The sequence below is a fragment of the Hipposideros armiger genome, unplaced genomic scaffold (genome assembly GCF_001890085.2).
Source record: "Hipposideros armiger isolate ML-2016 unplaced genomic scaffold, ASM189008v1 scaffold_798, whole genome shotgun sequence".
NCBI classification, from domain to species: Eukaryota; Metazoa; Chordata; class Mammalia; order Chiroptera; family Hipposideridae; genus Hipposideros; species Hipposideros armiger.
The window spans coordinates 199,069-212,754 of NW_017732148.1; the positions used below are offsets into that span (position 1 = coordinate 199,069).

The 13,686-nt window shown below is 37.7% G+C and overlaps 1 protein-coding gene across 1 annotated transcript in view; it reads left to right on the top strand.

Moving 5' to 3' along the window:
• ATP8A1 (ATPase phospholipid transporting 8A1) overlaps positions 1 to 13,686 on the top strand; it is a 211,590-nt gene that overhangs the window by 99,269 nt on the left and 98,635 nt on the right. Inside the window, exons 17-19 of the mRNA XM_019628491.1 lie at positions 2,372 to 2,421; positions 6,733 to 6,802; positions 12,698 to 12,782. Coding sequence (XP_019484036.1) covers positions 2,372 to 2,421; positions 6,733 to 6,802; positions 12,698 to 12,782 — 205 coding nt within the window. The remainder of the gene's footprint in view (positions 1 to 2,371; positions 2,422 to 6,732; positions 6,803 to 12,697; positions 12,783 to 13,686) is intronic.

Below are 13,686 nucleotides of genomic sequence, written 5' to 3' on the forward strand. Positions count from 1 at the left end.
TATTCTGGGTTTGCTCTTTTGTTTTTGTGGGACACATTCTTTAGTGGCTTCTTGAGAAATGATGCATGGGGAGTAATTTATTTATTTATTTTTTAGTCCTTTCAAGTCTAAACATTTTTTGTCCTATCATTATACTTAATAATTTTTAATCTGGCTGAGTATAGAATTCCAGAGTGAAAATCTTTTTTTTTTAAGAATTTTGATTGTTTTACTGTCTTCTGGCTTCCAGTACACCAAATTGTGAAATCAGAAGCCACTGTGATTCCACATTTTTTGTGACTTGCTCCCACCGCCTCTCTCTGGAAAGTTGTAGGAGCTTCTCTCTCCCAAGAGCTCTGAAAGTTTATGTTCGCGTCCCTTAGTGGGAATATTTTAACCCATTATACTGAGCACTGGGTGGGCCCTTTTCCATTTGCAAATTAATGTGCTATCAGTTCTGGAAAATTTTCTCAAATGATTCCATTTCCTTCCCTCTTTTTGCTCTGCTCTCTCTTTAGAATTCTTGAACTAACCTTTCAATTTTTTCTCATGCTTTTCAGATCTTTGCCTTTTTGTTTTGCTTTTTGGAGTTTTTCCTCAGCTTTGTCTTCTTAGCCTTCTATTGATTTTATTATTATTATTATTATTATTATTATTATTATTATTATTATTTCTGCTATCATAGTTTTGATTTCTAGAAGCTTTTTTGTTCTTTAAATATTTCTTTTTTAATAGTATCCTGTTCTTGTTTCAAGAATGTCATACTTATGTTACTTCTCTGAGAGGAATAATGATAGTTTTTTTGAAGTTTTCATTTAAAGGGAAATTTACAAGCATAACAATTTAACTATACAGGAGAGTTTACCAGAATATAAAATGGTCTTAAACTATCACTGCAGTTGTTTTCTGCAGTAATTATTGTTTTGGGAAAAAGCATACTTTACCAAAAATTAAACATCAGCTTTCAAGTGTTCTTTTTCAAAGTTTTTCATTTTCTACTTAGGAGAAAAACAGCATTTAATTACTGCATCCCTTGCATATGGGATGTATGATAGACTATACCAAGTCTTTGACAAGAACTGCAATATGCAGAAAAATACAGCCAATCTCCTCCTATACCACCAAAGAGCAGCACACAGGGTATAAATATTAATCTCCAAAACACAGAAATTGTTACACGCAATCTTATTGTTTCAAACATTTTCTTCATGGATTCCATTAAAAAGCATATGCTGGCTAGTGAAGCAATATTTTCAAGGGTATAAAGCACTGTAAAAGTTTTATACCATCAGGAAGCCACAGCAGTGCAGTTCCAATGATAGAAGAAAATGCTGCAGATGAAGCATGTGACAAACCACTTCAATCTGGTGTTGACACTAAGTGAAGAGGCATCCGGGACCTGCTCACCAGCCCCCATGCCCATCAGGAAACCCAGAACCTGAAACTTCATGGGCTGACAGGAAGTTTTATTTTTGCACTGTCTTTCTTCCAGTCGCCTTGATCTATTTATTTGGGGTGTCTATGTTCCATGTTGGTGGCTTTCCTTAGATATCTGTTAATCTTTGGGATTCTCACAGTTAAGAGTGAGGCAGTTCTGCACATGAGAGTATTTTCCAACATTGAGCTTCACTTTAGGGTGGCCTAGTAGGATTAGTTTGGAAGGTTGGGGTGTCTGTTCTTTTAGGGCATCTCCTGGGCTTGTTGGATTCTCCAGAGACTAAATCTCCAGATTTCTTCCTGGAAAGGTCTGGCTGCCACCATGTAGGTTCACTGAGTAGGTTTGCATATTGGGGCCCAGCATTTAGTATGAATATAACAATGCCATATCTTCAACTGTGCCAGTCAACTTCTGGACAGATGATCCTCTGTTTCACCCTTTATAGAGCAAAACCTCTGGTCTTCTGCAGGAAGGCCCATGCTGAGTGCTGCTCTTCAAGTAGCTCTTACTTGGTCCTCCCATTCTTTACCCCAACCTTTTAAGGATTATGTAGGACCAATCGGGTTGGTTCTCAGCTTTCCCCAGGACTACTATAGTATTTTACCTTCTTGTATCTGCTAAGTAAGATACCACTCATTGATCTCTTTTCTAGCTTCCAAATTTTTGGTGCTACTGTCTCTTTTCTCATTTTCCTGCCATAACTAGTTTCTTTCCTTCTTTTTAAGTGCTTCCTATAGTTCTAGTGGGGCTTTGGGAAGAACAGAAATTAAATGTGTATGGTCAGCCTTCCATGTTAACCTGAAAGTAAGTCCAATTATAGATGATATATTTCAGAAGGGACAATTTGTTTGTGTTAACATTGTTTTTACATTAATATTTCATGACTAGGGTTCATTTCCAAGAAGCCAAAGATCCTTCCAACTTTATGTAATCATGTATTGCTTTTCTTCATAGCTGGGGCAAGAAGAAAGATATGAATTGCTCAATGTCCTGGAGTTCACCAGGTAAAACATCTGTTCTGTGATTTGTGCGTATGAGATAAATTTTTATCTATTGTCATTTTTTTCCCCTTTTAAATAATTAGAAAGTATGCTTTATTTAGATTTAACTAAACTTAGACAAAATATTAAACTCTTCAGTACAGTTTTTAATTGTTGTAGCTACAAATAAATCATAGATAGCTTTCTTCAGAATGGTACAAGGTATGACTCCTGAAGATAGTGTAAAAATATTTTTGAACATGACTGTCTACATCACAACCATGGGGTATAGGACCAGGAGTTTTATGGCTCGTGACCTGGAAACACTGTTATACGTAGAGGGACCAATATTTATGTGGAGTGACGATGAATCAGAGTTAGGAACCCACCATTCAATGATGTGCTCATCATATCTCATTGTTTTTGGGATTTTGGAAAACATATCCATCTCTCTCTTAGATATAAAATCAGTTATCACCTGATGGGAAAACCAGAAAACAGAGAGGTCATCCTACTTGATTTCTTAAGGTTAATAATAGGGGCCTTTCATTATAATCGGTAATAACTCGATGAGTTTTTGGTTTTTTATTCCTACACGACTATGTAGTTTTTCAACTAACCTACATTCTTGGGGCAAATAGGCCTCAGCTGCAAACAGGAGGGTCTTGCATTCACAGGACTCTTAAAAATATCTTCCAGGCTCCCACCAGGAAGTAACACTGCTGTTCAGGGAAATAAGTGTCCACCTTTTTTCTTGAAGTTTCTCCCATATAGACAGGCTTATATGTTGACTAGAAAAGGCATTTACTTCTCTCTGCCATCTGTGGTTGATGTCTTGGTTGGGAGTGCCCACATGCCCATGGTTAATACCAAAAGTAATGGGGGTCTCTCTAATTTATTATTTAAACACTGTTTTCTTTACTTGTATGCACTGAAAGACTCAAGGGAAAATGCATAGGAAATTGGATGATAAACTGTAACAGAGTATTCCTAAAGTGTGTCCCCAATCTCTTTTTTTTTATGTCAAAGTGACTGTTTTTCCTAAGCCTCCTTGTATTATAAAATATTATAAGTAGTGTATCAACTAGCATTTGGATATATTTGTTTATTAACACACACTTAAAAGCACTATGCTAAGTGATAAGCACCTTGAAGAAACATAAAGCCTTGAAACCTATATAATTTTATTAACCAATGTCACCCCAATAAATTTAATAAAATTTAAAAGAAAGGAGAAAAAAGCAAGGTTAGGAGTTGAGGATTTTTCAGGATGCTGTGATGGAGGTAGGCTTAAGGATAAAAGTGAGAAAAGTGAATATGGTGGTATAAACACAGTCTTTGTGAAAGACATTGTGGTTTAGACTAGGGTGATGGTAATGAAAATAAAGTGAAGTTGATAGAATTCAGCTATGTTTTAAGGTATATCAGGGGACTTTGGGATGGATTGGATGTAGAAGGAGAAAGGAGGGAGGGGTTAGAGCCCCTCGCATGAGCAGCTGGGTGGATAGAGGTACCATTTACACAGATGGCAGATACAGGAATAGGAATAGATGTGGAGGATGAGAGGTTTGAATCGTTAAGTGTCAGATGCCTGTGAGATATAAAAATGGCAGTGTCAGATGTAGGCAGTTGGACATAAGGGCCTGAAGCATAAAAGAAAAGCATGGCTGAAATATAATGTGGTAGTCACGGGCCTGTACATGCTATTTAAAGCCATGAAGATGAGTTGGGTCTCCTGGATATAAAATACAGAGTTAGGGAAACAAGAAAGGCTGAGGATTGACCTATGAGTAACTCCAACTCTTAAAGGTGGGTTAGGAAAAGAGGAATCAGCAAGAGAGGCTGCTTGTGGATAGGGAAGTAGAGGATAAAAAAAGGATAGTGGTACAGAGCCCAGAGAAGAGAGGGATCCGAGGAGAGAGGTCGTCCATGTCTGGAACTGCTGCAAGGTCAGGTAAGAGACAGGCTGAAAAGTATGTGTTGGATTTAGCCATTCCGTGGAACGGTGATGAGAGAAGCATGATGGGAAGGGGACAGAAGTGGAAACAGTGTATATATGTAGTGATAGTGAGTATTTTGAAAGTTGAGCTGGGAAGGACAATGGGGAGAGAGTTCAAAGGGGATGTGGCTTGATGGGCGAGGGCTGTTTGGGGTGAGTTTCACAGGAGAGAGACTAGAATGGATTGAAATAACTCGGGAGAAGGATCCACTCCAGAAGGAGAAGGTAGAGATCCAGGAGAGAGCACCGTAACTTTAGGGGTGAGATTACTAAGAAAGTGCAGTGAGAGAGGGTTCCCAGCACAAGTGAAAGGAAGGTCTCTGATTGGAAACGAAATGCTTTCTCTATTGTATCAAGAAAAGAGGCAGAGGTTTTAATGGCAGAAAGAATAGGGGTTTCTTGCCTAAGGCTTCCATCAAGGTGAACTGCAAAAACTCGAAGGGGCCAGAGGGAGGCGGGCGCACTGGAGACATAGAGAATAGAGAAGGTGTTCATGGTCCTGCAGAGGGTGTGAGAGAAGGCTTGTTAGAAAAATGTAGTGGGTTCCTGGGCACTGTGGAGCATCCATTTGATGTTGGTGTCATGTAGTCACTAGTCACTGGAGGGATGACTTCCCCAGCAGTATCCACTTACTGTGATGTACCGCAGAAAGGGTTCCCATTCACCCAGGATTTGGGAGTTTTGCCAGGAGAAGAGAAGTGCAAGGAAGTTGATGAGTTTGGGACTTTGTCATCAAAGCTGGGTTAAGAAAGACATGAATCAAGAATACACAGATGTCATTACAATGACAGGGGACCAATCAAATGTATTCCTAAAGCACAGGGGTAGAGATTGGAGGTACTGATACAGTCATGTGTCAACAACAGGGATACATTCTGAGAAATGTGTCATTAGGTGATTTCATCGTGTGAATGGTTAGGGGCCCTGATGAGCAAAACAACACAAGGTTAAATCAAGCATGAGAAAATAATGCAATCAAGAGAGGAAGTCCACACGAGATATATGAGGCCGCAGCTGGTGTAACATGGCATGTGTTTCACAGCAAGCTTTTTTTCTAATAAGTAGAAAGAGTACCCTGTAAAATAACTATAGAAAGTATAGCATGGTCAATACAGAAACCAGTAACATAATCATCTATTATCATTATTAAGTACTACGTACTGTACATAATTGTATGTGCTGTTACTTTTATATGACTTGCTGTGGGTTGTTTACACCTGCGTCACCACAAACAGGTGAGTGATGTGTTGCACAATGACATTATGATGGATTCAATAGGCGACAAGAATTTTTCAACTCCATTATGATCTTATGGGCCCGCCGTCATAAATGCAGTGTGTCATTGACCAAAATGCCACTATGTGGTGCATGACTGCACAATGGAGATTCTAGATGGAGAAAAAGAGGACTAAATATTTCGAGATACCTCTGAAAGAAACTCCTGGCTGTATGCTATGACACCATTTCTAACTGCTACTTAATATTGTACTTGTCTCAGTTTTTTAGCAGCAGGACATTCTAATGTAAAAAAAAAACAGATGCAGACACTTGATAAGTCCCTTTTTCTCCTCATTTCTGGAGAGAATGCTTATACACGCTTGGTTCCCAATGAGGCTTATCCTGTGCTGTGCTGTACCGACTTGTCCTGTTCAGTGTCATTTGCTGTCTCTTTGCTAATGCTTTGAAAGACATTATATGTTTGACCTACAGTTTTTATTAAACTGTTTATATCATCGACACAGTGTTAAAATGTTAGCTTAGCTTTGCAGTATAAATTAGGTTCTTTTACATGATGACAGTGGTTTGCTGGTCACCATTTAGAAACAATAATTGTGAATGCTTAAGTCACTTTTAAAGTGCTAGTGTTTTCCTTTACATGTGATTGGGTATGTCCTTAAAATTGATTATCATTTCTGTTTTAATAAAAGCTGTAATTCATCCTAAAAGATACCCGCTTAAATATTTTTTTTAAATCGGAACACACTGAACCACAATTCCCCTCCACCCTGGTGGATACTAACTCCTGTAGGTCTCTGAAGAGCTGTTTTGTAAATTATTCCTCTAGGGCAGCAGATGGTACCCTGGTGCCTTAAAAAACATAACGTAACTTTCAAAGGTACCCATTGTACACCCGGAGGATGGTTTGTGTATGTGGAGGGATACGGCTCATAATTTGGTCAAATTTATTTTTTCACTGTGAGTATTAAAATATATGAGGCATGACAAACATATATATATATATATATATATATATATATATATATATATATATATATATATATATATATGCATATTCTCGGTATGATGACAAATTATGGAAAACCTTTTTCTTTCAGTGCTCGAAAAAGAATGTCAGTGATTGTTCGCACTCCATCCGGGAAGTTACGACTTTACTGCAAAGGAGCTGTAAGTTTTTATTTTTGTCTTTTGCAGTTTAGATTTATGATGCTTTCTAATGTATATGTTAAGCATTCTTCTATGGAAATGTAACACAGATGTTTAGCATGAAGTTGCTGACATCCACTTTTGTTGGTGTTTTATGGTAATAGCATTCAGCCTCTTCTGGTGAAACACGGAGTTTCTTCTGGGTAAATTTGGCGCTTTGAAAAGTTTGGCCGAGGTTATTTATATAATTTAAGTTTTGATACATAATAGTTGAGGTTTATAGTATATAAATAAGAAGACACTTACAGAAATTGTTTTTTAAATTGTATTAGAAATGTAGCGAGCCACACCAGTTTGAGTCTCATTTTTTAAAAACCATAGAAATGAGGGGAAATTTGGATCACAATTGCCGCTATAATTTCTTCATGTAATGATCACTATTTGTCTGGCATTGTTTTAATTATAAGAGAATTTCTAGCTATTGGTTGGGCTTGGTATATTGACAGAAACAGTAATATGTCATGCTCACTGAATTTTCCGGGTTAAAATATGTTTCCACTCATGGAAAAATAAGAAATCTACTGATCAGAGCCTTTTGTTGTTTTTGTTCTTTAAATGAGTCAGTATTTCCCTTCCAAATTATCCTTTCCAAGTACCTAGTCTACTTGGACTAGTCAGGTAACTTACTAACTTGGAACACTGCAATTTTCAATATAATCAACAAACTTGCTTTATCACATGGAACTCAGAAACAACTTATGATGAAGTTCAAGCTTATTATTTAATTCCTGTTGAAGGTGTTTTTCAATGCCTTGGTTTTGAAGCATTGAGATGCAATTATTGAATGCCTGGTTTTAAAGCATTTGGTAGAACTATTTCTGATGTTTCATGAATTTAGTTTTAGAATTCTTTTGGTTGCTCATTGAAGCGGTTACCATATTTCCCCATGTATAAGACGCACCTTTTTTCGAAAAAATTGGGGTCTAAAAACTGGGTGCGTCTTATACAGTGGTTGTAGATTTCAAATGCCATAGATGGAACTGAGGGCGAGGCAATATATGAAGACAGTGATTCGTCATCAGACACAGATGAGGATAAGCTAAAGGTTGGGAGTTTTGACAGTGATGAGGAGTTGTATGAATTTTATGATGAATAAAACGTAAGTTCAATAACTTTATGTAATACATTTTTTTTCAAATCTCGGGCCCCAAAATTAAGGTGTGTCTTATACATGGGAGTGTCTTATACATGGGGAAATATGGTAACATTTATTAGGTGTGGGTATTTTATCTACCAGACTTTGAATGGGATGTTGGAGATAGGAAAGTAAGACCCAAGACTTGTCATGAGCTTAAGACTAGCCAGGGAAATATATATAAAGAGACGATTAGGATATAACATCAAGATGTCTTGTAAAGATCTTCCACACCTCAGTGATAACATTCAGTGATAAGGGAAAAAGAGAGCCTTATTTAAGGCCTCCCACTTTCAATGGTTGATATGTGTCCAGTTTACTACACCCAGCTCACATTCTATCTTTCTTAGTTTTGAGTAATCTTCTACCTAGAAACTCATTTGGAAGTTAAAGCATTGAATGAAAAATGAAAACATTTGACTTCCTTTTTGAATAGTCACAGAGAGACTTTGCACACATTAACTTGCTTTTTGCATTGTTTTCCCCCCATTCCCAAATTGGCCAAGAAATGTGGTTAAATACTGGAAAGACATAAACATAAAAATAGCAAGGTACACTTAAGAAGTACAGGTAATTTGGCAGGGAATAGCAGAATGCAAGGCTGGAAAGATAGACATGAGTTAGGTCATGGGTTTTTTTCCATGCTCAAGAACTTGTACCTTGTCTTCTGGATTGTTCTGATGCCATTTAGGAAGATGAGTTAAAGCAGAAAAGAGATGCATACAGAGTCACCAGTTGAGCACAGTAGTCCAGACAAGAGTTGGTAAAGATCTGAACCAAGATAGTTGCAGGGAGCATTAAGAGAACAGAGATTTAAGATTTGGTAATTGATTACATGTGGGTGATGAGGAAAAAGATAATCTAGGATTATTGCCAGATTTCTACTTGGCTAACAGAGTTTACTAAGTGATACCATTTACCAAGATAGAGGGTTGAGAACTACATCTGGGCCATTAAGCAGAAATACCTGGATTTCACAGGGAAAGAAATCTGGGATGCCTGTACAGATTTAGGGGTTAACAAGTATGGCTGGAAACTAAAAGCGGGGGATTAATGAGATCTCGCATGAAGAAAATATTACAGGAGTAGAGAGGAGGACTAAAGGTGAAAGGTAGAGGATCCAAGAGGTGGGACTGAAATTTGGAGGCAAGTCTGAGGAGTCTGCTGGTTCCTAGGTAGAGGGAATAATCAACAGTGACAAGTGCAACCCGATACTTTAGTAATAAAAGTCAGTTAATAAGTCATCGATAATACTTCCCAGGCAAGGTAGCATAGTCTGTTCATACTTGGTTGTATCTCCTCTATCCAAAATCAGAGCAGTAATGCATATAGTATAAAACACAAAGATAAAACCAGGCCCAAAAGCAAGGTAAACACCTTTGTAGACCAAAATAGGAATAGAAAATCAAAGAGGTACATTGGAACAAAGTCTTGAGCTGAGTAGGGTGGGAGTCGCAGGCCTTGGGTTCGGAATTGGGGAGCATTGGGCTGAAGTTTGGTTTCTCTGGGGCCATTGGGGCAAATAGAGTTTTCTATAAAGTGCAGATAGGAGTCCAGCCTCCCCTCTCTGAAGCCTGAGACAGCAGTGCCCTTTCTAATCATGAGATGAGATGAAGAGAAGCTCTTGCCAACCTCTGCTGGGGGTTGTAGAAACCCACAAGAGTGGGATGTAGGCAAAGAGGGAAAAAGCAAGAGCAAAACTGAGAGACACATGAGGAAATCTCACGCCAAAGAGAGAACAAGCACATACATAAACAACTGGACCATGGATTCACTCCAGATGCAGTCATCTGTGTAGGCCAATCTGACAAAGGATATTTACAGCTCAGCATGATAAAGAAATTACAACTATTCTAATGAAAAAAGAATTGGGGGGAGGGAAGAGAAGGGGGATACCTATAAGATAAATTAGAAATCATTAACAAATTTAAGAAAAAAAAACATCAGTAAATGGAGTAAACTCTAGAGTAGACAGGGTTGAAGGGGTGGAGATGAAGTTAGTGAATTGGAAGATAGTACTGAAGAGCTCATCCAGAATATAGCACAAAGATTGTAGGTGGATGGATGGGTGTGTGTGTGTATTTACGGATGACATTTTTCTTGCTTTTTTCCAGATTTTTTGCAGTGAGGATGTCTTGCTTTGTTAATTTTTAAATAAAATTTAAAAAGTGCACCATACACAACTTATATCTGCCAATTTAGAAAAAGTTGCCAATTTAGAAAAAGTTACATTTACACACAAAAAAAATTTATTTATTCAAGAAGCTAGAAATCTTACTCCAAACTCATATATCAGAGAAGTGAGAAACTTGATTAATACACTTAATGTTGTAAGGACCGTAAAGTGACTGAAAATTTCAAATTAAGGGCCCCCTAAGTAAAATTCTGTGCCATATGTCAAAAGACCACATCTGAAATTAGTTATTTTTAGCAGTTCACCACCACATCAGTGGCAAAGTATATAGATCATTCTGACTGGCACACAGAAACCCGGAAGGTGCTTGTCTAGGTTTAAACGTAGATGTGTCTAATGTCTTCAGCCAACCTTCCAGTTCACAAGGGCCCAAACTTATTGCAGAGGTCAGTCTTGTTTAACTTGACAACAAGATCATGTTCCTTGGTGGTGATTGGCTAATTTATAGCAAAATCATCTAGATAATTTCAGCATAAATTGCAGTGCTTAAATAAGTGATTATGTAAAACCTCTTTTTTCTACTTTCTCCCTTCTTATTGTTGACCCTTGGCCTTCATGGTAGTCCTTTATATGACAGTATTGTCTAATGTGGTATTCCGTAAAGTGAAATTTCAGGATAATTGGGGATTACTCCCAGTCTTTTATTCATTGAACACACTTTTTGAACACCTGTCCTGTGCAAAGCACTGTAGGTAAGGACAGAGCAACACTGGAACTTCAGTCTAAAAGGTGAATAGGAAGAACAGTGTTTGAATGGAATTCACCTAAGAGTTTTCATCATGAAGCCCTAGGCCCTTGACATAAGTGACTGTAACCTGACTGTGCCGTGCCACTCCAGCAGCAGACCCACACCGTGATTTTCCACTTTGACTTTGCCAAGGACTAGGACACCAGATCAGTAAACCCAGTGAGGATTTTCGGTAAATGTAGACTCAGCCTCTTCTAAATCTGGTCCTAGGAGAAGCACCTTTTTGGTTCCTAACAATGTACCAAATATTTGACATAGCCCCCTGAGTAAATGAGTGTTACTTTGGGTGAGAAGTATCTGTATGTATAGATTTTTCACATTTAAGCATGGCCATTTGGGATTGTCGCTTAAAAACATACTGTATAATTCATGCAGAAAAGCGCATTCTGCGACCTGCTTTTTTTGATACTGTAAAGAAAGTAGGAAATGCACCTATTATGAACATTGGTTTCTTTCACTAGGATGGTTGACTACATTGCAGAATTTCATCTTGCTGGTCTTATTATCACTTTTGCTTACATGATTTTAATTTTTAAAAGATTTTTTAAGTTGATTTTTAAAAATTAGTTTTAAATGGCCTATTTTAATTTCATTGAAAATTTCATTAGCCTCTGGAAAAAAATAGGGTTCATAAGTTATACCTTTTATTTTCAGAATGGAACCATGAGGGGAAATTATCATTTCCTTTTGCTTTGCCCCCCGCTCCCATTCTGCCACTGAAGAATGAAAAGAAATTCATAATTGGGGCCTGGAATATTCCATGTGTTCTGAGGTCACTAAGTTCTGTTTCTCTCAGGGGTTCTAAATCATAGTCCATTAGTCTGCTTCCAAATCTCAGCCCTGAGACTAGAGACCCCAAAATGGGTAATACCACTGAGAAAGTAATTACAGGTAAATGATTTATTTTTTCCTGGTCTAATAAAACCATGAAAGCTGAATACTAAAATTCTTCAAACACTAAACCCAAACTGAAAAATGACTGAAAGAAAAATAGGCAATTTATAAAGGGGCAAAAATTAGAGAAACATAAGTGGTGCCTAAAAGTAAAGCTGAAAAGGATTTGAAAGATAATCCAGTAATTGGATTTTACAGACGAAGTAAATTGAGTCTTAAAGCTAACGTGACACAGTCAGAAATATTCAGCTGTAAGACAATGCGAGGTCTATCCAAGATTCTCCCTACTACACCCATCAACCCTCTAAGTGGATTTAGACCTGTGTCTCTCAGGGTTTGTTCTTTGGTCAGCACCAGTCCCCTGAAGATGCCCTAACCTCTAAAAGGTAAAGTAGTGAGTGAGTTCGGAGCACAACCGTGGCACCGCCCTTAAAGATCCACTGTGCACATTTGCATCTTAAAGGCTCTGAGAAGTCTTGCAGCCAGGCAAGCTGTTCAGCTTTGTTCAGCCCAGCATTTCCCAAATCTTTTGAGTACTGGACCAGACTTCCTTGTAGCACCTCTGAACCCTGCAGTGTTCTGCACAACCTTTGGGGGTGAGAGGTGGGTGATGAAGTAGTGATAGAATGTGAGATTTTTTAACATTGGAGTAACGACGGATTTATTCAGAGAGGAGAAAGATGAAAATACAGAACTAGAACCGTATTCCTTAATGTCGTTAGGGAAACGGTGTTATTAGGTGAAACCATTTTAGGCTTTAAAACCAATTCTCAAAGTGATTGGTTGTTTGTATACTGATTTGCTGCTAATAATGTTGCCAACATCAACTTTATTAAACTCAGAATAAGGAACTCTAGTGTATCATACCTTCTGTTTGTTTTCCAGGACACTGTAATTTATGATCGACTGGCGGAGACTTCAAAATACAAAGACATTACGCTAAAACATTTAGAGCAGTTTGCTACAGAAGGTGAGTGTAATATGGCCATAAAGCATGATTGAAATAAAAAGAAAGCATAGACTACTGATATCTTATAGGATCATTGTTATTATTTTACTTAAAGAGTCCTAAAGCAAGATAATAATTAATGTTGATAATATACATGATACTATATGCTGTTCCCACCATATTTTAATTTTGCTTTCCTTTCTTTATTAAAATTTTTAGAGACTTTGTCCCCCCAATTTTAGGGGCCATAGGGCCTATAAATCTGTTCACTTTTTAGAGTGAATACTATTTACAGTTTAAATACTTTACTTTGTATCTAAAGCAGTGCAGATGGGAAAAAAACAAGAGGCAAAGACCTGGGTATTCTAATCTGAATAAGAAAGAAAAGAAATAAATAAACCTATATAACTATTGAAATAGTTATTCAGTTTAGTTTCAACTCAAGACTTTTTAGTAAGCCCCTAATACATGGCAGGCTCTATGTGAGGTAAACATACTTAGCCCTGTCCATCTGTCCTACTGAAATACATGATCTGGATGACAAAACCATGCATAGTCCAGAGAGACGACCTAGAGTAGATAAAAGGAAGTGAGGTTTGTGAAACATTAGGGTCATAATTTATAGTCTTATCTCTAAGCTTAATGAAAGTGGCCAGAGCTGTATCAATATCTCCTATCTAAATTTTCACCCATTGCGTTCTTAGGCTGGAACTGTTGCCAATGGCACCAAGCCTGACCTCTGATCAAATCCTTTTTCCTCTTAATCCAAGCTTCAAAAAGATAGGAATGTTTCAAAGCACTAGTCTTTGGAAAGCAAGGACGTAAAGACCCTTCTCCCAATTCTCCCCTACAAACACAAGAGCATGAAGAGACACATGTCCATAGAGTTCAGATTCCTTAAGGTACAACCTCAGACAGGCTTGGC